At 38.8% G+C, this 23,454-nt stretch overlaps 1 protein-coding gene across 2 annotated transcripts in view; it reads left to right on the plus strand.

Annotated features, from left to right (window-relative positions):
- The window catches only part of rbm33 (RNA binding motif protein 33), a 151,516-nt gene extending 142,338 nt beyond the window's left edge, over positions 1-9,178 (plus strand). For both annotated transcript variants that reach the window (XM_033044324.1, XM_033044332.1), the window contains one exon: positions 2,505-9,178. In XM_033044324.1, coding sequence (XP_032900215.1) covers positions 2,505-2,556 — 52 coding nt within the window. In that variant the 3' untranslated portion in view covers positions 2,557-9,178. The remainder of the gene's footprint in view (positions 1-2,504) is intronic.
- Positions 9,179-23,454: the final 14,276 nt, after the last annotated feature.

A 23,454-nucleotide genomic window follows, 5' to 3' on the forward strand; every position in this document is an offset into this window, starting at 1 on the left:
ACTGCCTTCTGAGGCAGAGAATTCCACAATACCCCTTATTCTTAATCTGTGGCCCCTAGTTCTGGACTCTCCCAACATCGCAAACATGTTTCCTGCCTCTAGCATGTCCAAACCCTTAATAATCTTATATGTTTCAATAAGGTGCCCTCTCATCCTTCTAAATTCCAGAGTATACAAGCCCAGCCGCTCCATTCTATCAACAAATGACAGTCCTGCCATCTCAGGAATTAACCTCGTGAACCTATGATGCACTCCCTCGATAGCAAGAATATCCTTCCTCAAATTTGGAGACCAAAACTGCACACAATACTCCAGGTGTGGTCTCACTAGGGCCCTGTACAACTGCAGAAGGACCTATTTATCCCTATACTCAACTCCTCTTGTTATGAAGGCCAACATGCCATTTGCTTTGTTCACTGCCTGTTGTACCTGCATGCTTACTTCCAGTAACTAATGAACAAGGACCCTCAGATCTCTTAGAGTAAAGGGGAGGTCATTTAAGACTGAGGTGAGAAAAAACTTTTGCACCCAGAGAGTTGTGAATTTATGGAATTCCCTGCCATAGAGGGCAGTGGAGGCCAAGTCACTGGATGGATTTAAGAGAGAGTTAGATAGAGCTCTAGGGGCTAGTGGAGTCAAGGGATATGGGGAGAAGGCAGGCATGGGTTATTGATAGGGGACGATCAGCCATGATCACAATGAATAGCGGTGCTGGCTCGAAGGGCCGAATGGCCTCCTCCTGCACCTTTTTTCTATGTTTCTATCTCGCTGTACTTCCTCTTTTCCCCACTTGACACCATTCAGATAATAATCTGCGTTCCTGTTTTTGCCACCAAAGTGGATAACCTCACATTTATCCTCATTAAAGTACATCTGCCGTGCATCCGCCCACTCACCCAACCTGTCCAAGTCACCCTGCATCCTCATAGCATCCTCCTCACAGTTCACCCTGCTACCCAGCTTTGTGTCATCTGCAAATTTGCTAATGTTACTTTTAATCCCTTCAGTTAAATCATTAATGTATATTGTAAACATTGGTTCCAGCACAAAGCCTTGCGGTACCCCACTAGTCACTGCCTGCCATTCCTAAATGGACCTGTTTATCCCTACTCTTTGTTTCCTGTCAGCCAACCAATTTTCTATCCATGTCAGTACCCTACCCCCAATACCATGTGCTCTAATTTTGCCCTCTAGTTCCGTTTTGGGTGAGTATTACTCTTTGGTTATTGAAACATCAAGCGAGTCAACACTGTATCACTTAAGTGATCTCCAACATTGGGAAATAGAGCTGTCTTGCACTGTATATTTTACTTTTTAATAAAATGCATAGCAGTAAAAATAAACACTACTGTAAAAAATCAAATTCCTCTCACCTGGAGTTAATCAAAAAACAATGTTTTTCTATATCTTATACATATTAATGACACTTGCCTAAATAACCTGATTAATAGATTATAACTCTTTTCCATCACTGCGATTGCACATTGTGTCTCTGCCATCAATCCATTCTATATAAAGTTGCAGTAACTCATCCCATCAGTCTTAGCAGATGCAGATTGATTGCAAACCTTTTACTTTTCATTCTATCTGAAAACTGCACCATAATTATCACAGTAAATACGCTGTCTGTGTATATTAACTTCCTTTACAGCATCCGGAGATTCTTTTATGATATAAGGCTACACAGTTGCAGCTGAAAGAGCTGTTGCCTCATCGTGCCGGAGACCCAGGCTCCATTCTGACATCGAGTGCTATCTTTCGTGGATTCCGCACATTCTCACTGTGATTGCTTGGGGTTTCCTCCCGCATGCCAAAGGCGTGCAGCTGTTAGGTTAATTGGTCTCTGTAAATTACGCCTGGTGTGTAGGGAGTAGACTAGACAACGGCTTAGCATAGAACTACTGTGAATGGATGATTGTTGGTCAGCGTGGACTCTGGGCTGAAGGGTCTGTTTCCATGCTGTATTTCTAAACTAAACCAAAACTACAATTTATACTTCAAGGTTGTACCACTTCCTCCATTAGTGATGATGGGTGGGTAATATTACACTTTTTTTTGTCTTGCTCTTTTGCATATCTACCCATGTTTAAAGTTACCTTGAAACAAACTTAATTTGCCCAGTAAATTTTGTTTTTTCACTGTCGGAGAACCTGCTGCTTTATTAATGCATAATAATGATATTAAATATTGGAGAAAGACAAAATGCTGCCGTAACTCAGTGGATCAGGCAGCATCCGCATTTTTAATCTGAATAAGGGTCCCGACTCGAAATGACACCTATTCGTTTTCTCCAGAGATGCTGCCTGACCCACTACTTCTTCTTGCATATGGCGTGCACAGCCTAAAGTTGCAGGACAACTTGTTCTATGTGATCTTATTTGATTGTGGTTGATAGCGTTGGCAAGACTTGTGTTTTTGATACTGATTTTACATGCTATTGATTTTTCAAATCTTGGGCTTCTTTCAATTGCTTTAGCATTACTTTTCCTTGGATATTTTTGCAGGCACATGATAGATCTCTCTCATATCAATGTGGCACTGATCATGGATGAATGATTATTCTTTGAATGGAAACAAAGCTACGTACTAGTGCAGAAGATCAGATCAAGTCCAGTGAAGATGTGATATGGCAGAGCTACCTACCATACAGCAATCAATTTCTAGCCAGTGTGTAAGCTGTCAAATTGGTGAAACCAAAGGAGTTGACCCAAGTCCATTGTGGGTTGAAGTATGTAATGACACTGAAGAAGACTGTTTGTACTCTTGTTTCTACCTGTTTGTTTCTTGTCACCAAATGGAACAAAATCTTGGCAAAACCACCTATGTGGATTGAAAATACCACAAAGAATGACTTATCTGTGAACAGTGACTGAAGTAGGCACTGTAGAAGTAGTTCGGCTGCTTATATAATAGAAGACGTTTACGGTGAATAACACTAGATAATGGTTGCTGCAGACTTCTTTCCTTGCAGGGTTAGATTTGTGTGAAATACATCCCCCTTTTTAAACTATCTCGTAACAATGGCATGTCTAGCTTCCAAGTAACTCATCATTATGTACATTCGAGTAAGAATTAATTGGAAAGAGCCAAGTTGCATTGAGGAATGCATGCTACTGACTGAGTTCCAAGTTCATGTTATTCCATTCTTTTAGACCTCCTGAATTGAGCCGCGATATATAATGTTAGATAGAAACTTGAAGGGAGTGTATTGGACAAGGACTTGCCTGTTAGTTGTGGAATGGAGTTTTACTTTTGTTTGGTAAAATCGACTTATTGGAAAATTAATAATTAAGCACAAAAATGCTCTGTCAGTAAGAAGTCTACATTTAATTTTTTCAAAAGATATGATTTGAAGAAAAATGGGTTATATATTCTGCTGGTTGCCTTAATATACCTATCCTTTTTGTTCAGGAGTGAATGAAAGATCAGATCTAGCGTTGGAATGTGAAGATTTTTAACCTATGGCAAAATAATTTTGAAGGATTTAACCTTCAAACGTTCAAAATACTTGATATCCAACTGGGAAACGGTTTTCATTTTTTGAGTGGAAGAGGACAATACAAAGTTCATTGTTAAAATTAAAGGTTGAAGTTAGATGCCGTTGGGTAGTTTATCAGAGATGCTTAAGGAGTTGCAGAATGAATGCTGATACATTCCTATAGGTTGATCTATGGTTGATTTCCCCCCCTCCCCTCCCCGTGTTATAGACCATGAAATTGTGATTGGTCTAAGGTCTATTTCAAGACATTGTGCAAGTGTTTTAAATATTTTCATCAACCGTTGTACATTAGAGGATATATCACTGTGATGATAGTTGTCTATTACTTCATGTGAAACGTTTGATTTTGTACTTGAGTATTATAAACAGCACCGAGCGCGTACAAAAATAGATGCATATTAAAATCCAGAATCAGGTTTTCATTCCCCTGTCTATCAGTTAGTTTTTTGTTTAACTATTATAATGAATCTGTTGAATTCTTGTCACCTGCTTATACATAAACACCACCATAGGCAGTGACTGCTGAGTTACTCAGTTTTCTCATCTTAGATTGCTGGTAGAATTAGGCCTTCTAAAAAGGATGGGATTCTGCTTTGGCAGTGACACTGAAAACTGAAAGGTGCTAAGAAGCAGGGTTGCTATTGCAGGGTACACAGGGTTGTTGAAAATTGTTTTAGATGCTGTTTTAACGTATGCTCCATAGACCTGCAGAAGTTTTTTAAATTAGATATAGCATTGTATTTCTTACTCAGACAATTGAGAATTAATTGTTGAGTTTGTGCTAAACGAGGTGCGCGACTTCCCTATCAGTCATTCTATGCAACAAAATGAATTGCAATCAAATCAGGTTTCTTTGACCTAATCAGCATTCGGATTAAAATTTAATTTAAGTGCAGCTGGAGAAACTGTTTCTACAGATTTATTGGTTAGAGGAACTTGGATACTTAATCTGTCTTGTAATGGAACAAACTATATAGGTGTTAGCAGAACCAAGATTTTAATGTAACGTTTGAGAGAGTCAACCCTGCAGGGTTTCATTTTGTGTAACTATGTGAGTTATATCATTTAACAGTGCTACTAATCCCGATTTGTCAGATCTTGCTGTACTTTGAGAATTTATTATTATTTAATTGCATATTTTGTTAATGGTGATTTATGATCATAAACACTGGAGATTTTATCACTGGAGGTTTACTGACAATGGCAGTACAAGGGCAGGTTGTAAACCCTGGTGTAATTGAGTTTATGCAAGTTGTTTTGGTTTTGATCAAATGGTCAATACTGGTTCGGTACAAAGATTGAAAGTATCATGATGGTTTTCATTTTCGTTTTCCCCCCCCTCCCCCCCACCATAAACTTCTGTTGAAAGAAGTAGAATCTTGTTGTATGCCATTTGTTTAATCTAACAAAATAGGGTCAGAATGGATCTGTCTCTGCTGGTTCTTTCTATATGAGGAACAGTTGCTATATCATGATCACACATAGATGGATTGGAAGGTATTACAGATGGTAAGGGTCGTTGACCTTTTTTGTAGTTTTATTTGGTTTGTATTGTGTCACTCATAAACTGTTAATATTTGGTCCTCTTTGATATTACACTTGCATATACCATCTTCGCTTCGGAAAACCAAATGGATTACAACTTGTGCATATTCCCAGCAACAATATACAGCGTATAAATGTAAAGCATATATATACAATATATATATATATACATACAATATATATATATACTTGTGTGTATACACATACTGTAAAGTCTGCCTTTCAATACCAAAACAGCAATTTTCAAAGCTGAAGCTTTAGAGGGACGTGTGTTCACTTGTGTATATAGTCATTTGTTAATGGTAGTGGGATTGTTGCCAGAAGGAAGAGAAAGTGGGGGAATACTCACATCACATTAAGGATATAAGTGTGGTAAACCTATAGGTGTTTAGAAGAAGATTTGCTGCAACCATCATCAGTGTTGTTCACCACACATTGGTGGATTTCACTTAGTGTAAAGAAGCATTTGTACAGCAGCATGCAAGTAGAGCAAAATGCTTTCAAGTCATCGTCCGTGGTGTTCCATCTACTTTTTAGACGTTTTGCATTAGCTAATACTTTCTGAAGTTGCTTGTGTTTTTTTCATGTATTTGGAAGTTTATTGAATGCAATGACTATTGAACTGAACAAGACATTCTGTGTATTAATACATTTTTATAAAGATCACAGTTCTTCCATATGTACTTTCTCCTGTTTATTTGCATGAGTCTTTTTACTCAGAGGTGATATTTTACAAACTCCTCAGTGTGTATGTGGAGCCAAATATTTTTTGGGGTGTTACTGTTTTATCGTTCCATATGCAGTGAATCCTTTCTTGTGTTCGTGGGGTTGAGTTTTAAAATGGTGTAATTTGAATCGAATTGCATAACCATATTCTGGATGTCAGTGGGAATCTTGTAAGCAGTTAGTAGCATCTAAATGGGCTGTCCCACACATCGACACAGATAAAGTTGTACTTTATACAGCATTGAGCCAGGACCATGGTTTAAAGGGTTGTCGAAAAATGTGTTATTGGCCACCTTTAAATCTCGTACATGCAGTATTCTAAAATGAGTACCTGCCTTGAAGTGCAAGGACAACTTACATTTTACAAATGTGTAAGCAGTAAACTGAAGGCTTTTATGGTGTGCTTCAGGAAAGATTGAGTCATGTTGCCGCTTTGCTAATGTTCTAATGTTCCCAAACACATCGCCAACTTTAACAAGTGGGTTGCAGTTCTTGCTCAATTTGGATAAAGTCATCGCATGATTCCTGAAGCATCCTAGTTGATTTTTCACAGTTTACCACTGATGAAAATGTGAAAAGCGCACATTCTGTATGAGAGTTTTGGAATACTGTATGTAGAAGATGTGGTTCAAAACATTTTAAGGAAAGCATTCTTTCCTACTCTCTTTTTTTCCCCTCACCACCAAAATGTAGTGTTTTGGTTATATTGTTTCTGGTTAACACTAAAGAGTTGTGTAGGTTAACATCTGTGAACGGAATATTTCTCCTTTAAGTATATTCCACATGTATTCACTTAATTGTGCATTCAATTGCACCCAGATATTGACATTTTGTGAAATTCTTGACGATTTTTAGTCAAATTATTTTTGATAGATTAGTGTAATTCAATGGACTCCCAGCCCCTCCTCCTCCAAACTCAGTTGCATAACTTGAAAGTATGGAAGATAATTGATGAGCAGTCAAGATATGAAGGATCTTTAAACATTCTACTTGGAGAACGTGAAGTACCCTCTACGATCCTTTTTCAAAGAGGCCACAACTTGCATTTGCTTGTGGAAGAGCTAAAAGACGGAATTGTAAGGGAAGAGATGTAGCTTTTAGTATGTTTTTAGAGTGGTAGCAATGTATTTGTCTGTCAGTGAAGACGTATTGGCCTTCTGTTTGGGTAGTTTAGATTTGTATATCCTGCCACAAGGTTAGAATTAATACTGAGCTGTGTGGATATTTCAAATCCGAGCCTTATTCCCTGGTTTTGTTTTGTTAATATGCTGCCGCTTCTGCGTTTGTAATGTGACTAGTGTAGCATTGTTCAAGTTTATTGTCATGCTTTATTTATTACGTGGTGTTGCTTTGTTTACTTTAAATTTGGCTTCACTTACTCACTTGGTGGATTACAGAAGAATTAAAAAAATATATATATATATATATATATTGCTTTCCCTTACACTTGTAGAGAAATTCAATTAATATTTATATATAAGGTAGAGCAAGCAAGAGTTAATGAATCGTGCCACAAAGGTTCAATGTTTTCTTGAGCTATTTTGCTACTTCATTCAAGCTGTGTATAACAATTCAAGAAATTACATATTGCGGTTCACCCATATTTACATCTATAGCTTCAGTGCGTTAAGAATAACCATATTTTTCCCTGCAACCATTCGTGATCACTTATTGACATTGCTTTCTGTCCATTATTTATAACTGGTGTCTCTCAATCGGTTGAATATAATAAGCACTTATATACTTTCAATTTTATTTTCTTTGACAATAACCAGTTCAAAGTTGCTGCATTTATGCAGAGCTAATTAGAAGTACAAAATGCTAAAGCATGTTCTTTCCCAGTATATCAAATATGCCACACTGCTTTTATTTTAAGAAGAAACAGAACTTAATGGGTCTGCATGAAAATATTTTTGTTTTTATTTTAAACTGGTTACTGGAAAATTAGGTAATATCCATGACTATTTAGATAGTAAGCATACCCACAGTTTTATGTGGTTAACATCTTACGAATCCAAAGGATATCATGTAAGATTTATTTTAAAACTATTGAATAGGTTGGTATTGGTAATTGAGACCATTACATGCAAATGTTAAATAAACAAACTGATTCACATTGAATCTATGTGTAGCTTTTACCAGAGCGCTTTACAGAACACAGTTGGGAAGGATCAGTATTTATATGTTGTAACATCAACTTGTATGCTGTTTCGTTCCTGCATCTCTTGGCCCAGGGTTTCCGCGAAAGAATGCATTATGAGCAACAACATCTGTATTTAGACATAAACTAAAGTTTCACCTTGCTATATAACAGTTACATTGATCATTTGTGTTTAGTTTTGTCTTAGACAATATATAAATTGCATCCACTTGAATCTGCTGTGTTTGAGTGTAAAAGTATTCAGCATGGTAAGATGCTGAAAAATATATTTCCTTAATATTTCAGGATAATTGTATTTAAAAAAAATATTATTGTTGTATTGGGTGCATGTTTCTTTTTTATTTATGTAAAAATTATGCAAGAAGGATTGCAATGATTTTGTATTTTGCATGTGTTTCCTATCTGACATCCCCGTAGCATTTAGATTATTTTTATTGCTATCCAGTTCAAATAATGAGTTCACAAAAATTCAGGGTCTGAAAAAGTATATTTTATCTGCTGCTTTGCATATTCAGCTTGCATCCTCACTATAACCCATGATGTTCCTCCCCATCCATACATTATTTAATGTCTTGGGTTCAAGCAATACAAAAGTATGAGAGATTTATCAGAAAATAAATAGGACCACATTATTCCCTTGTAATCATTATGAACTGTTGGTGATCCTAGATGACGGCTGTGCACTGTTAAAATAGATAACCACAGCAGATGATTTGAGCAAATCTGTAAACTGGAGAGAGTTGACCTTAACATTTATTGAATCATTTTATTAGCTGTTCACTAAGCAGATGAGACAAAAAAGTAAAACTCATCTGTGTGAAGTAACTCTGCTTTCCCACAATGCCTGAATTGCTCAGAGCCATCTTATTATTTATGCAGTATCCCTTCATTCACTTTGTTTTTCTTCCCCACTGAGCACCTGGCATTATACTTAAGAGCCTTTATCGTAAACTATAAGGTATCCCCAGTGTGTTTTTCTCCAATCTTGGGCTGAGGGTTGGCAGGGAAACTGATTCAGCCTGCACTGGGTTTGCGTTTCAATGATTAAATATTATTCACAGATGTATTTTTTTGTAGGAACTAAGAAGTAGGCGTTGGTGTCAGGATGAAGCTTCTAACAGATATCTGTCCTTACAGACGCAGTATTTTGATATGCCATATATGTCTGGTTCCTGTTTTATTTTCTCCCTGAATAACTCTTGTTTAATCCACAGAGAATTCCTTGCTTTATTAATTCAACTTATGGAGGAATCTGTTTGGTACTTCCTGATATGCTGCCTCGATTTTAGAATTGTATTTTCAGGAAATAGTTGTCTTCCACACATAGCCAATATTATATCTTGTGGTTTATACTTTTCTAGTTTGCAATCTAGCTATTCACTTCTCTCAGTGAATAACTTTTAGAAGTATTATAGCTTATAGAAGTATTCACTTGAATAATGAATTCAAGATTGAATTCAAGATTCAATATGCAATTGAATATTGAATATAAGTATTCACTTCTATAAGCAAACTGCAAAGAGTTAAGATTATGGTTCATGGTTCTTTATTATCACATGTACTAAGGTGCAGTGAAATTCTTTTTTTCCATACAGTTCAGTAAAATTATTACCATACACAAGTACAATCCCAGATTAAATACAGAATGTATAGAAACTCCACTGAGTTCATATCCAAGAGGTGCCAGGTTTTGGCACCATTTTCAAAGTCCCAGCACATCGCAAACATCGCCTCCAATAACATTGATCAGTGCTTACATTTGTTTTTGAGGGTGTTGTAATTTTTTTATATGACAAACGCGTGCTTGGGTAATACTATTTTCATGCTGATTCCTTAGATGACTAATTGCATATAATTTTTAGGCAAAGGGTTTTGATAAAAGTTTATCTGCTGTTAAATTTTGATATGTTTTGCATGTATGTCATGCCCAAAAGTAAATGATAGTTTAAGAACATGGGTGCCATCTTAAAAAAACTCTGGTGTCCTGTTTTCTGGTGGTGATGGAGATTCATTGTATGATTGAGGATTTGGTAATATCTTTAAGAAAAGTATGCTTATTTGCTAATTAGTTTTTCTTGCAGATGGTTTATGGAGGAGATAACCCTGGAACTTTGCAAGCTTGTTAAATGTATGTTGAAATTATCCTAATGTATGGCACTAACTTACTGTTTTTCTTACAGTTTAAGCCAACAGGAGGAATGTAGAGGGATTGCCTTTCACTTGAGTTGCCCACTGTTTTCTGTGGTAGAAACGATTAAGTGCTTAGCAGTTCGACACCTGAAAACTGCATATGGTTAACTTAAAAGGGTTGTTGTGTTCAAAGTTATATCTGTCACTGAAGTTGATCCTTCCTAACCTGAGTTTACAGTTGAGGTTTAAATAGATGCTCTTTGGGAATTACAGAAGCATTAACATTACAATGGAGTACTCACTCTCAGGGTTTCTAAATGCTAATGGATTTGGAGTTGCTTCACGCTCCAAATATTACTGTACAATGTTTTATTAAATGCATTAATCTGTTAAAATATCTTATGTTTGATTCTTTATTTTCAATCTTCTTCTTTCGTGTCCTTATGTCAATTATTTATGGAGTGCATAAGATTTTTGTTTCTAATGTTTACTATTTAAAAATAAAGAATTTTAATATCAACAATTGTATTTATATTGAACTGTGAGTAAAATGAATAATAATAAAATGTTCTAAAATGAGTTTGGTATATTTTGTCTCATTTTGAGTTGGAGCACAGACAGGCACAATAATAATTTCTCATTTGTTAAATACTGAGTTCATAGGATCATGGCGGACATGTTTTCTGTTTCGGTGTTTCTTTCCCAACACTCAATTAACAATATTCACATCAGTGCTATTTTGTAAAAATGGCTATCCAATGACTAAAAAATGAGGAGAGGTAATTTGCATTCTCCAATGGATTTCCTCTGGATGTTCCGGGTTCCTCCCACATCCCAAAGAAATGCGGATTGGTGCATTAATTAATCACTGTAAACACCCTGGTTTATAGATGTGTGGTAGAATGTGAACGGGTGGTCGACATGGACTTGGTGTGTCAAAAGGCCTGTTTCCATGCTTTCCATCTTTCAATTCAATTTCACTCAAAGGGTGGTGGGTGTATGGAAAAAGCTGCCATATGAGGTAGTTGAGGCTGGGACAATCCCAACGTTTAAGAAACAGTTAGACAGGTACATGGATAGGACAGGTTTGGAGGGATATGGACCAAGCACAGGTAGGTGGGACATGTTGGCCGGTGTGGGCAAGTTGGGCCGAAGGGGCTGTTTCCACACTGTATTCCTCTATGATTCAATTCAGTCCAATTCATTGTTGATGAGAATATGGAGAGAATAAACTAGGGGATTAACAGAGGATTTGTTTAAATGTGTTGTTGATGGTACATGCTTGAGCCAAAGCTCATGCTTCTCTGCTGTACGTTTAGGTCAGAGTAAATGGAAAGGATAGGAATCGGGAAGTAGAAATAAAGAATTACAGATGTTGGTTTACAGAAAAGTACATAAAATGCTGAAGTAACTCAACGGGTCAGGCAGCATCTCTGAAGAACGTGGCTAGATGACGTTTTGGGTGGGCACCCAGTTTATTGTAAAACTGCACAAATGTCTCTGCTTTTCAACAATTGCTCACGGTGTGTACTGACTTCATAATCTCACATTCAACCTTGGTTTCACAGCTGTTGAAAATCCTCCCAAGAATTCTTTACTTGTGTTGACTGTTGGTGTGGAGGTGCAATTACATAGAATTCCAGTGCTTGCCTTTTGTTTCACAAATCCATTGTGTTAAGTTTCAGAAAGAGGTGGCTTCCTTTTCTCTCTCATCATTGTTCTCCCCTTTCCAAATTTCTCATCTGCCAACCACCACCTTAAGTGCAGCTGAAAGAGTAGCAGTCTTAAAAGAAAAATGGAAGATCTATTCACTGAGTAGTTTTCTTATGTGGCAAAAATTGGGGAAATAGAGGTTAGATGTTTGTTGCCATTGTTAACAATAGTTTGGATATTTTATTAAATGTAGTCTTGTCTATTTTCTTTTAATATGTTCTGTAAAAGCTAGTACATGGTTTTGACAGCATAAATGTAATGTTCACATTCTGCCACTTATGAAGCAGAAGTGGTAAAGATAATCGACCAAGATAATCTCTCAGAAAGAAGGGGGGGTTTAAAATTCTACCAGGCGTTGCCAATTAATTGCTGACCATTTTAAAGGACACAAGCTCTTCTGGAAAGGCCTCTGGTAGTCAGATTGCTATGCGTATGCATCAGTCTGAAATACTGAAGCAAGATACTAGTTTAGTGGGAGATCAGCTAAATGAGGGCAGGTAGAGCTAGCATAGATGGGGCATATTGTTCAGCATAGGCAATTTGAGCTGAAGAGCTTGTTTCTTTAACTCTGACTTTAACAATAAGAAAACTTTCAGATTAGTTTATTGTCATATACAAAGGGTGCAATGAAATTCTTGTTCGCACGCAGCTCATAGGGTAAATAAAATACATGGTTATGATAATTACAACAATAAATTCAATGACAAATACAAAATGGCAGAATATTGCAAAGACTGAAGTGAGTTTCAAGTTGTGAAGTAAAATTTGAAGATGTTATAACTTCAAGAGCATAATGTAGATCGATGAACCAAATGTCTTCTGTCCAGAAGTGTTAGTGTAATTCACTCAGCATCAGCTGAAACGTAGAGGGCACCATGTTCTGAGTAAAGAGCATGGCACAAAGGACAACACATGAAGAGGCCCTTAGACCCATGATATCTGTGCCAAATATGATGGCAAAGTAAACTAATCCTTTCTGCCTCATATCCCACCATCTTTGCATATCAATGTGCCCATTGAAAAGCCTCATTGTTTCCACTACTACCCATGGTAGCACGTTCGAGGACCTACGATTCTCAAATGTGTAAAAAAACATAATTGCACTGCTCATCTTTGAACTTTCTTCCTCACCTTAAACCAATACCATTTATTTGACATTTCCACCCTGGGTAAAGGATTCTGAATGTCTACCCTTAATGCTCCTCATAATTTTATAAACTATCATCTCCCCTTAGCTTCCGATACTACAGGGAGAACAACGTCGCCTTGCAGCTAATACCTTCTAATCCAAACAGCATCGCCAATAAATCACTTTTGCATCCTTTCGAAAGTCTTCCTATATCGGGCCCACCGGAATACACAAAATACTGAACACTGGTCCAAACCAATGGTTTACAAAGCTGCAACGTGACTTCCTGACATTATAGGCAATGACTTGAATGCTGAAGGAAAGCATATGCTACCTTTGCCATTTGGTTGTCACTTTCAGAGAGATCAACCAAGGAGATTAAATAATTGAGAAATGGCAAAACTGGTAAATTTAAACCAGGCACAGAAAGAAAAGTAAAGATCGAATGCAAGAGAGATAAAAGGAAGGGCAAGAATGTGTAAAGGAAAACTCAAATCATGACTGCTTTGATGATTCATTAGTTAGTGTTTGGCCAGAAGACAAACCGCTCACTTTCTAAGCTACAGCCAGAAATTGATCTCAGAATTCACTGAAATCTATACGGGTGTCACAATGGCGCAGATGGTAGAGCTGCTGCCTCACAGCGCTGGAGGCCCAGGTTCGGTCCTGACCTTGGGTGCTGTTTACGTGGAGTTTGCACATTCCCCCTGTGACCACATCGGTCTCCTCCGGGTGCTCCCACATCCCAAACACGTGCGGGTTTGTAGGTTAATTGGCCTATGTGTGGATAACATAGAAATAGTGTGAGCAGGTGATCGATGGTCAGCATAGGCACGGTGGGCTGAAGGGCTGACCCCAGACCATCACGCAAACCGACCTCCCTTCCATTGACTCAATCTGCTCTTAATGCTGCCTCGGCAAGGACACCAGCATAATCAGGGACCAGTCTCATCCCGGTCACTCTCTCCCCTCTTCCATCACGCAAGAGATACAGAAGTTTGAAAATGCACACCTCCAGAGTCAGGAACAGTTTCTTTCAGCTGTTATCATGTAACTGAACCATCCTCTCACCAGCTCGTGAGCAGTCCTGACCTCCCATCTACCTCATGGGAAACCTTTGAACTATCTTTAAACTGATTTTATTGGACTTTGTCTTGCACTAAATGTTATACCCTTTATCCTGTACCTGTACAACGTGGACGGCTCAATTATCATGTAAAGACTTTTTGCTAACTGGATTGCACGCAACAAAAAGCTTTTCATTGTACCTCGGTACACGTCACAATAATATACTAAACTAAACTATGCTAAGTCCAATGTCCTCAGTGGGGCACGGGTGAATTGGACAGTACTGTTATTCTGACAGTGTTTAAATGTATGAATTCCTTAAAAAATGAACTGAGCCTGAAGGTTCCGGCCACTATGACAGCCCAAGAGCTGACCGATGATGTCCTCCACCTCCGTAAACTGGTGACGAAGGGGCGAGACAACTGGTGTTGCTTTGTGGTGATCGACAAGGGGGAAATGGGTCAATGCTGTTGCCTTTTTCCCCATTTCCAACCCTTTTCCATTTTAGTTTCGTTTTGTTTGGAGATACAGCAGGGAAACAGGCCCTTTGACCCACCGAGACCGTGCTGACCAGCGATCCCCGCACACTAACACCATCCTACACACACTAGGGACAATTTACTTTTATACCAAGCCAATTAACTTACAAACCTGCACGTCTTTGGAGTGTGGAGATCTCGGTGAAAACCCACACAGGTTACGGGGAGAACGTACAAACTCCGTACAGACAGCACCCGTCGTCAGGATCGAACCAGGGTCTTTGGCGCTGCGAGGCAGCAACTCTACTGCTGCGCCACCATGCCGCCCCCTTGGGTAACCTGTTGTATACACAGAACAGTACAGCGCAGGTACAGGCCGTTTGGCCCACCTTGTCCGTGCTGACCGTGATGCCAAGATAAACTAATCTGGTGTGTAGGAAGGAACTGCAGATGCTGGTTTAAACCGAAGATAGACACAAAGTGCTGGAGTAACTCAGCGGGACAGGCAGCATCTCTGGAGAGAAGGAATGGGTGACGTTTGGGATTGAGGTCATTCTTCAGATTGAGAATCAGGGGAAAGGGAGACAGAGATATGAATAGGTCAGGTGTGAAAACAGCAAATCGAAGCAGATGATGTTAAGGAATTGCAGAATGGTAGATTGTCAGCTGAGGGGAAGGTGACAATGAGGCATACAATCAGTAATATTTAATCAGGAGGAGAGTGGAACTAGTATTGGAGCTAACAGTGGAACCAATGGAACGTCTGCAGTTCCTTCTTGATGAAAGAATGGATCGACTGGGCTTGTATTCACTGGAATTTAGGATGAGAGGGGATCTTATAGAAACATAAAATTCTTTAAGGATTGGACAGGCTAGATTCAGGAAAAATGTTTCCGATGTTGTGGGGTGTCCAGAACTAGGGGTCACAGTTTAATAATAAGGAGTAGGCCATTTAGGACTGATATGAGGAAACCTTTTTCACCCAGAGAATTGTCAATCTGTGGAATTCTCTTGGCAGTGGGGGCCAATTCATTGGATGTTTTCAAGATAGAGTTAGATTTAGCTCTTAGGGCTAACGGAATCATGCGATATGGGGAAAAAGCAGGAACGGGATACTGATTCTGTATGACCAGCCATGATCATATTGAATGGCGGTGCTGGCTCGAAGGGCCGAATGACCTACTCCTGCACCTATTTTCTATGTTTCTAATGCACCATTATATTCCATTGCAGAATTTCATCCAATCTTAAATAGCCCCTTTCCACCATTGACCATTTAACGTCCGATTGTACTGCGTGCTGTAGTGTGGTTCGGTCCTCAGGATGTGTCAACACTGGCAGGCCTTGTCTTTTCACAGCGCCGTTCCAGACATCTTGAGAACACTGAGTTAATCACAAAATACTGGAGTCATGCTGCAACGCTGGACCACTGCCAGACCCTTCCTGGGCAGAAGTCCCCGTGGACAAACCTAAACCACCCTTTCAGACGAAAGCAGAAGTAATGTAATTCATGTAGCACTGGTCCTGACATTTGCAGTCTTGAAGACCTGAAGGGTTTTGAGAGAGAGACGGGGAGAGAGAGAGTGCATGTTACTGACTTCTCGCTCTTTCATCACCACATCCATAATCTCTTTCAACTTGTACTGTTTATACAGAGACTAGATTGATCTGGGAATCCATTGAAAGGACTGGGGGTATTTGTGCCACTGCAACCTATCTTCCTTGACTCCACTGATATGAACTCAGTGGACAATCTATTTCCCTAAATCCACTCCTTACCTTGACAAATAGGTGTATGCCCGATGTTGATGCATGTGTCACTGTAAAATATTTATTTCATAATGGTTAAAACCTTTGATTACAAGCAATGCAACCTGACTATGACACTGAGTAAATTTTAAACATCCTCAATTGCATTTTCGACATATAATTTGTTCACCTTAAATAGCTCTCCTTGTAATGTAAGACAGTGCCTGCACTACATACCCAATCCATGACAGATTTTTTGTTTAAATAAAAGGATGTCTTGCACACAATTCAACTAAAACTGCAGGGAGCTTTTGATCTGGTAAACATACTCTGGTGTTCCAGACATGCTCAGCTGAAGATCTTAGGAAGTGCCCTGAGTGATACAAGACTGTCATGTGATCATCCATTGAAGGCAACAAGCTGTTTAGAGATCAGATGGAAAGATTTTGTTTTTGCCTAACAGGCCCATCAAGGTTATTGCAAGCTTCAATCCTGAGCTCACAACTGCTGGGAGGAAAGGCACACAGTGTAAACCGCAGAAGAAAAGCTGTGTTTAGAAAGGTACACTCAACAGTACTGCCGAGCCAAGATGCCTCTGAGGTAGCTAGGAGGGAGCTCAGGCAAACATTGCTGCTCCTCCCTTCAATGAGTTAAACTGGCCCTTTCCTTGGAGTTAGTGGCCTTCCAGTTGTCACTGCAATTCCACCAATAGATCTCCCAGATACAAGGACCTCATTAAAAGAGGCTAATTATTTTTTTTATAATAGATCTTTTAACACTGGGGTACCAGGTAGCACAGAAGCTTCACCTACCCCAAGGTTAGTTTAGTTTATTGTCACATGTACTGAGGTACTGTGATAAACATTTGTTGCATACTAACCAGTCAGCGGAAAGACTATACATCATTCCAATTGAGCCATCCACAGTACAGATACAGGATAAACGGAATAACGTTTAGTGCAAAATAAAATCCAGTTTTGTACAAACTCCATACAGACAGCACACGCAGACGTGAATGAACTCGGGTCTCTGGCACAAATGAGGCAGCAACACTACCACTGTGCCGCCATGTATGTCAAAAGGCTCGATACCAGGGAATTGTAACCTGACAGTAACTGATGTTGCGAAAAGTAAAATGCACATTACAATAACTTGATAGAATTTTGTGCGCAACATTTTTGCACTCAGTGTGCTAAGTCTTTACTTTGCCACTAAGTTCAAAATCTACACCATCGTTTTTTTTGGTTACATCTCGAGAACTGAATTGTCGTCAGATGACAGATTGAAGGATGATTGATTTTTTTTTATGACTGACATTGATTTTGAGAGGACGATAAGAATATTATATCACAAGCAGTACATTATATTCTTCAACAGTTCACATTATATTCATACAAACAGAATATTATATCCATCAGCTTGTGAATACAAGGCACCTTTGTACGACAGATACTCAAAGTTGACATTACACGAAAGATAGTCCGAGGGTCTCCAGTGAAGAAGATCTTAATTTCTAATTTAGGCTCAAATTATACTTATCCTGCGCAATTGTGAAAAAAATAACGGAATCATTCTCGTGTAATGTCAACTTTGAGTATCTGTCGTACAAAGGTGCCTTGTATTCACAAGCTGATGGATATAATATTCTGTTTGTATGAATATAATGTGAACTGTTGAAGAATATAATGTTCTGCTTGTGATATAATATTCTTATCGTCCTCTCAAAATCAATGTCAGTCATAAAAAAAAATCAATCATCCTTCAATCTGTCATCTGACGACAATTCAGTTCTCGAGATGTAACCAAAAAAAACGATGGTGTAGATTTTGAACTTAGTGGCAAAGTAAAGACTTAGCACACTGAGTGCAAAAATGTTGCGCACAAAATTCTATCAAGTTATTGTAATGTGGATTTTACTTTTCGCAACATCAGTTACTGTCAGGTTACAATTCCCTGGTATCGAGCCTTTTGACATACATGGCGGCACAGTGGTAGTGTTGCTGCCTCATTTGTGCCAGAGACCCGGGTTCATTCATGTCTGCGTGTGCTGTCTGTATGGAGTTTGTACGTTCTCCCAGTGTGGGTTTTCTCCTGGTGCTCCGGTTTCCACCCACACTCCCAATGTAAATTGTCCCTACTGTGTAGGATAGAACTAGTCTACGGGATAATCGCTTGTTGGCGCGGACTTAGTGGTCCGAAGGACGTGTTTCTGCGCTGTATCTATAAAGCCCAAAGTCTAAAATGAAAATCTGAATTGGAATGTTTAGTTAATTTGCACGAGTAAAAACATCATTAAATAAGAAACCAGATTGCTTCTATGATTTCTAATTTAAAAAAGGAAAAAGACTTGTTTCTCCATTCCAGTTCCTGTTCACCCTCCTGCCCTAACATAATATGCCTACAGACTTACTGGATGAAGCAATGAAGACAAAGGCGGAATCAGCGAATCTAATATCGTACTTATATAACATCATCTTAAACATAGAAATACCCACAACTGATGGAATTAGAAGAGACTGGGAACAAGAATTAGCTATAAAAATTTCAAAAGAGAGCTGGGATAATCACTTACTACTTACTACAGGTGCATAAATGTTCGATCAACGTACGACATACTCTCATCCAATTCAAAACATTACATAGACTATATCATTCAAAAACTAAAATAAATAAACTCTTCCCTAATGTCTCACCCATCTGTGATAAATGTCTGTGTCAAGAAGCTACCATAGCACATTCTTTTGTTTTTTGTACAAAAATCCAAAAATTCTGGAATGAAATATTTGACATCTTTACAACATTAATTAAAATAAAACTGGTACCAAAACCAGAATGGATCATTTTTGGAATATCGGAAGGTAACCCTGAACTAAACGTGTTTCAGAAGAATTTACTCAATTACGGGCTAATAATGGAAAAAAAGCTCATACTTAAATTCTGGAAAAATGCGCCTACACCAACAATAAAAATGTGGATATCAAATATGTTTGAAACACTACATCTGGAAGAGATGAGATTCCTCTTAGCAGGCAAAGCAGACCAATTCCAAAAGACGTGGTCTACGTTTTTGGAACTATTACAAGCATAAGGTGCAATAGTAATTTTAAAAATAAATAAATAAATAAATAAATAGAAGGCACCAGGATCTGGCAACGGGGGGTAAAAAAAACCCCTAACAAAAACGGACTTGGTTGGTAGTCCCCTTTCTGCGGAGTTTAATGTTATAATAGAGCGATTGTTTCTCCTTTCTTTTTCCTTCTTTTCTAGGGTCTACTTTCTTTCTTTACTTCCTTCTCTAACTTCTTTTCTAAGGGGCTTTCTTTTCTCAACACTCTCCTGCACCTTCACGACTCTTGCGCACTTTCCTTACTTCCTTTACTTCGATCTTTTTTTTAAAGCTCAAAAAATGAAGCGGTACAAAAAATGTATTAAGACATATGTGTTGTGTATTATTGTAACTTACCGTACTTCTAATTTAAAAAAAAAATTAAATTAAATAAAAAAATTTTAAAAACATCATTAAATAAGAAACCAGATTGCTTCTATGATTTCTAATTTAAAAAAGGAAAAAAACTTGTTTCTCCATTCCAGTTCCTGTTCACCCTCCTGCCCTCTGGTAGGCGGTACAGGTGCGTCACAAGCCGGACAAACAGACTCAAGAACAGTTTCTTTCCCTGGGCCATTAGAACTCTAAATTCATCAAATATCTACACGACATGAGAATGTTGTCATCCATTCCACTATAAAACAGACCACTCAGCTAATATTTCTTCTTTTTTAATTCTTTTAAAGTATTTATTAAATTTTAAAGTGTAATATTCTCCCAGTGCAATGTTCTACCTAGGTGTGATAATTATAATTTATCTACTATTTTAAGCAGTTAAATAATGTATTGAATGTACTGGATGTGTTTTTATCTTGTTTGGACTTGTTTTGGTTGCACTGATCAGGAGTAGCTCTCCTAATTTTGTTGTATTTCTAAGTACAATGACAATAAAAGCTTATTATTATTATTATTATTATTATTATTATTATTATTATTATTATTATAATTATTATTTTGTTTCTCTTTTTGCTCAGGTGCTTCTTTTGCTAGAAATACCTCTTGCAAATGTAATTTTCCTAAATGGATTCATTATGTCTTTCCAAACATCAATCCCAAAATATATATTCGTACTTCACTTTTGCAATACTATTATCGGGAAGATATAGGAATATATATGTCTTAATTGATAGTGATTACTTAATATTATATTAATTTTGGTCTATGCAGATCTCTGGTTTGAACTCTGATAGTGTTAGTTTATAGGTCAGCGTGGACTCGTGGGCCGAAGGGCCTGCGTTCCGCGCTGTATTTCTAAACTAAACTAAACTAAAATTTCTTCAACAGAAAGGATAGTGAACCTGAAGTTCATCTCAGATGTTAATTTCTGAAGACAATGCTGGAAATGTTCCAACACAATGTTCCCCGCCAGTGGCGGACTGGCCAGGGTGTCAGATTGCCCGATGGCAAGTGGGCCCCTGATGAAGTAGGCCCCCTATATCAAGTGGGCCCCTGATGAAGTGGGCCCCCTTTGTCTCCTGGCAACCGATATTTTAGACCCAGTCCGCCACTGTTCCCCACAGAAGAGCAAAGAATCACTGAGTGACCTCACAGATATTTGTGCTCAAGTTGCTGCGAAAAGCTTTTCACTGCACTACGATACATGTGACAATAAACTAAACTAAACTACGTTTCACGGTGAATCTCAAAGATATCACAATCACTACTCAAAAGCAGGACTGATGTAATGGGGTAGAGTTTCAGCCGCATGTGCAGTCAGAAATTCTGCTCAAGGTAGACTTGAAAACACATTTTTTGTATATGGTTTAAAATGTCTGATAAAATCTTTGTACAAACCTGACCACAAAATCATTGATGAATCAGGAACCATGATCCACTTTCATTAATAAAGTAGGTTTAACAGAAAAATAATTATCAAGGCTACTCAACCGTACATTTCTGAAGATCACATTAAAACCAGCGAAAATCACGTTTAATTTTTTTATGATCTTGTTGGACCATATTTTTTTGGACCTTTTTATCTCTACCTGCCAGCGAGACATCAACCGTCTTGACTTACACTCCCGTTATCTACTCTAATCTCACCCCTCTGAACGCCAAGCCCTTCGCTCACTTTGCGACAATCCCGATATTATCATCAAACCCACAAAGAAGGGAGGTGCCGATGTCGTCTGGAGGCCTGACTATTAAATAAAAACGACCCAAAACATCACCTTTCTTTTTTCCCCAGAGATGCTGGTTGAACAGTTGAGATACTCCAGCAAATAGTGTCTATCTTTTATACAACTTACCACTTTGGTGTATACTAACCAGTCCCTTAGCAAATTTGATTTATTTTTAAAGCAGATGATGTGCTTGGGACATGAATTCCATTTGAAGATCCTTCCCTGAGGGGTGGAGTCACTCATTTCTAATTTGGGGCCTGGTCATTTCGTGGCCATGGTCTGTTTACGGTGAGCTGGTCTTAAATCAGCATGAAAGAACATGGAAAACACATCGTGCAACTGGTAGAGTTTCTGCCTCACGGTGCCAGAGACCCGAGTTCGATCCTTCCCTCGGGTGATAACTGTATAGAGTTTGCACGTTCTCCCTGCGACTTCTTGGATTTCTTCCCGATGCTCCGGTTTCTCCCATATCCCAAAGACTTGCGGGTTTGTAGGTTAATTGGCCTCTATAAATTACTCCTGGTGTGCAGGGAGTGAATGAGAAAGTGGAATAACATAGAACAAGTGTAAACGGGTGATTGATGGTTGACATGGATTTGGAGGGCCGAAGGGTTTGTTTCCATGTTGTATCTCCAAACTAAACAACGTTAAATTGTGTGGGAAGAAACCGCTGATGCTGGTTTACACTGAATATGGACACAAAATGCTGGAGTATCTCAGACCCTTCTTCAGACCCTGTGTCATAAATTGTGTTGTTCATAACTTGCGTTTAAAAGCCCTGATCATTTTTACTGCTGCACCCAGATCTAGCTGGATGTTGCTGTTTCTGCTGGAGCCAATTCCAGTACCCTTTACACAGAGGAAGTGTGTAAAGGGTACGGAGGAAACAGGCAGGAAATATGCACTAAACTCACTCCATTTGCGGCCGAAATAGACCGTGAGCTCATTTGACTTTGCTTCCTTCAAGCAAACATAGGGTTAATGGTTTCATAATTGTTTCACTCCTCCCGATGGCAAGGTCACTGGGAAAGGGAGGACAGAAATAACCAGACTGATTTGAAATGCTCCTTGTTGGCCGTTGATGTTAATTCTCAATTCTCCTGCTCTCGCTGAACAGTTGTCACTTGGCCCGCACAGGTGAATTAGCTCTCCTAAAGGAACAGGTACATTCGCTTGGCTGTGGCTGTGGTTAAGGTGACACTTTTCTCTCAGTGTGTAGGCTATGGGTTCAAATCCCACACTGGAAATGTAAGTACAAATATTTCGGCTGACCCTGCAGTACAGTACAGAGGGAATGCTGCCTGGCTAAAGGTGTTGTCTGTTAAATGAGATGTTAAACTGAGAGCTTGTCAGCTCTTCGTGTGGATGTAATAGGTCCCCTGGCATTATTTAGTAAAATAACAGGGGTGTTATCATAGTGTCTTGGCCTATATATACTCCTCACTGAAACAGATTGCCTGTTATCACACCGCTGTTTGTGGACTTCCATGTAAGCAAATTCAATGCCTGGCTTCATACAATACCCCTTGGTTTCCCCATTGGCCAAGTCATTCCCAGATGATAAAACCAGATTCAGGAACAGCGTTTTCCCCGCTGTTAGCAAATTTTTGAACAGACCTCTCACGAGCTAAGGTGGTCGTCCCGATCTCCCACCCAACCCCATTGTGACTGTTGCACTTTTAAATTCTGCACTTTCTCTGCAGTAAGAGCACTACATTCTGCACTCTGTTTATTTTGCTGTATCTCGGTACACGCGACAGTCATATACCAATACCAATTTTCTGACTTGCCATGTCCCTTCAAAGGCTGCGGTTGATATAATAGGAAAAGGCCATTCAGCCCCTTCAACCTGTTACACCGGTCGGAGATATCATGGGGGTTCTTCAGCCTGATCTTTGCGACACAGTGGTGCAGCGGTAGAGCTACTGTCTAACAGCGCCAGAGACCCGGGGTTCAATCCTGACTACAGGAGCTGTCTGTACGGAGTTTGTACGTTCTCCCTGTGAATGCGTGGGTTTTCTCTGAG

The sequence above is a fragment of the Amblyraja radiata genome, chromosome 2 (genome assembly GCF_010909765.2).
Source record: "Amblyraja radiata isolate CabotCenter1 chromosome 2, sAmbRad1.1.pri, whole genome shotgun sequence".
NCBI lineage: Eukaryota > Metazoa > Chordata > Chondrichthyes > Rajiformes > Rajidae > Amblyraja > Amblyraja radiata.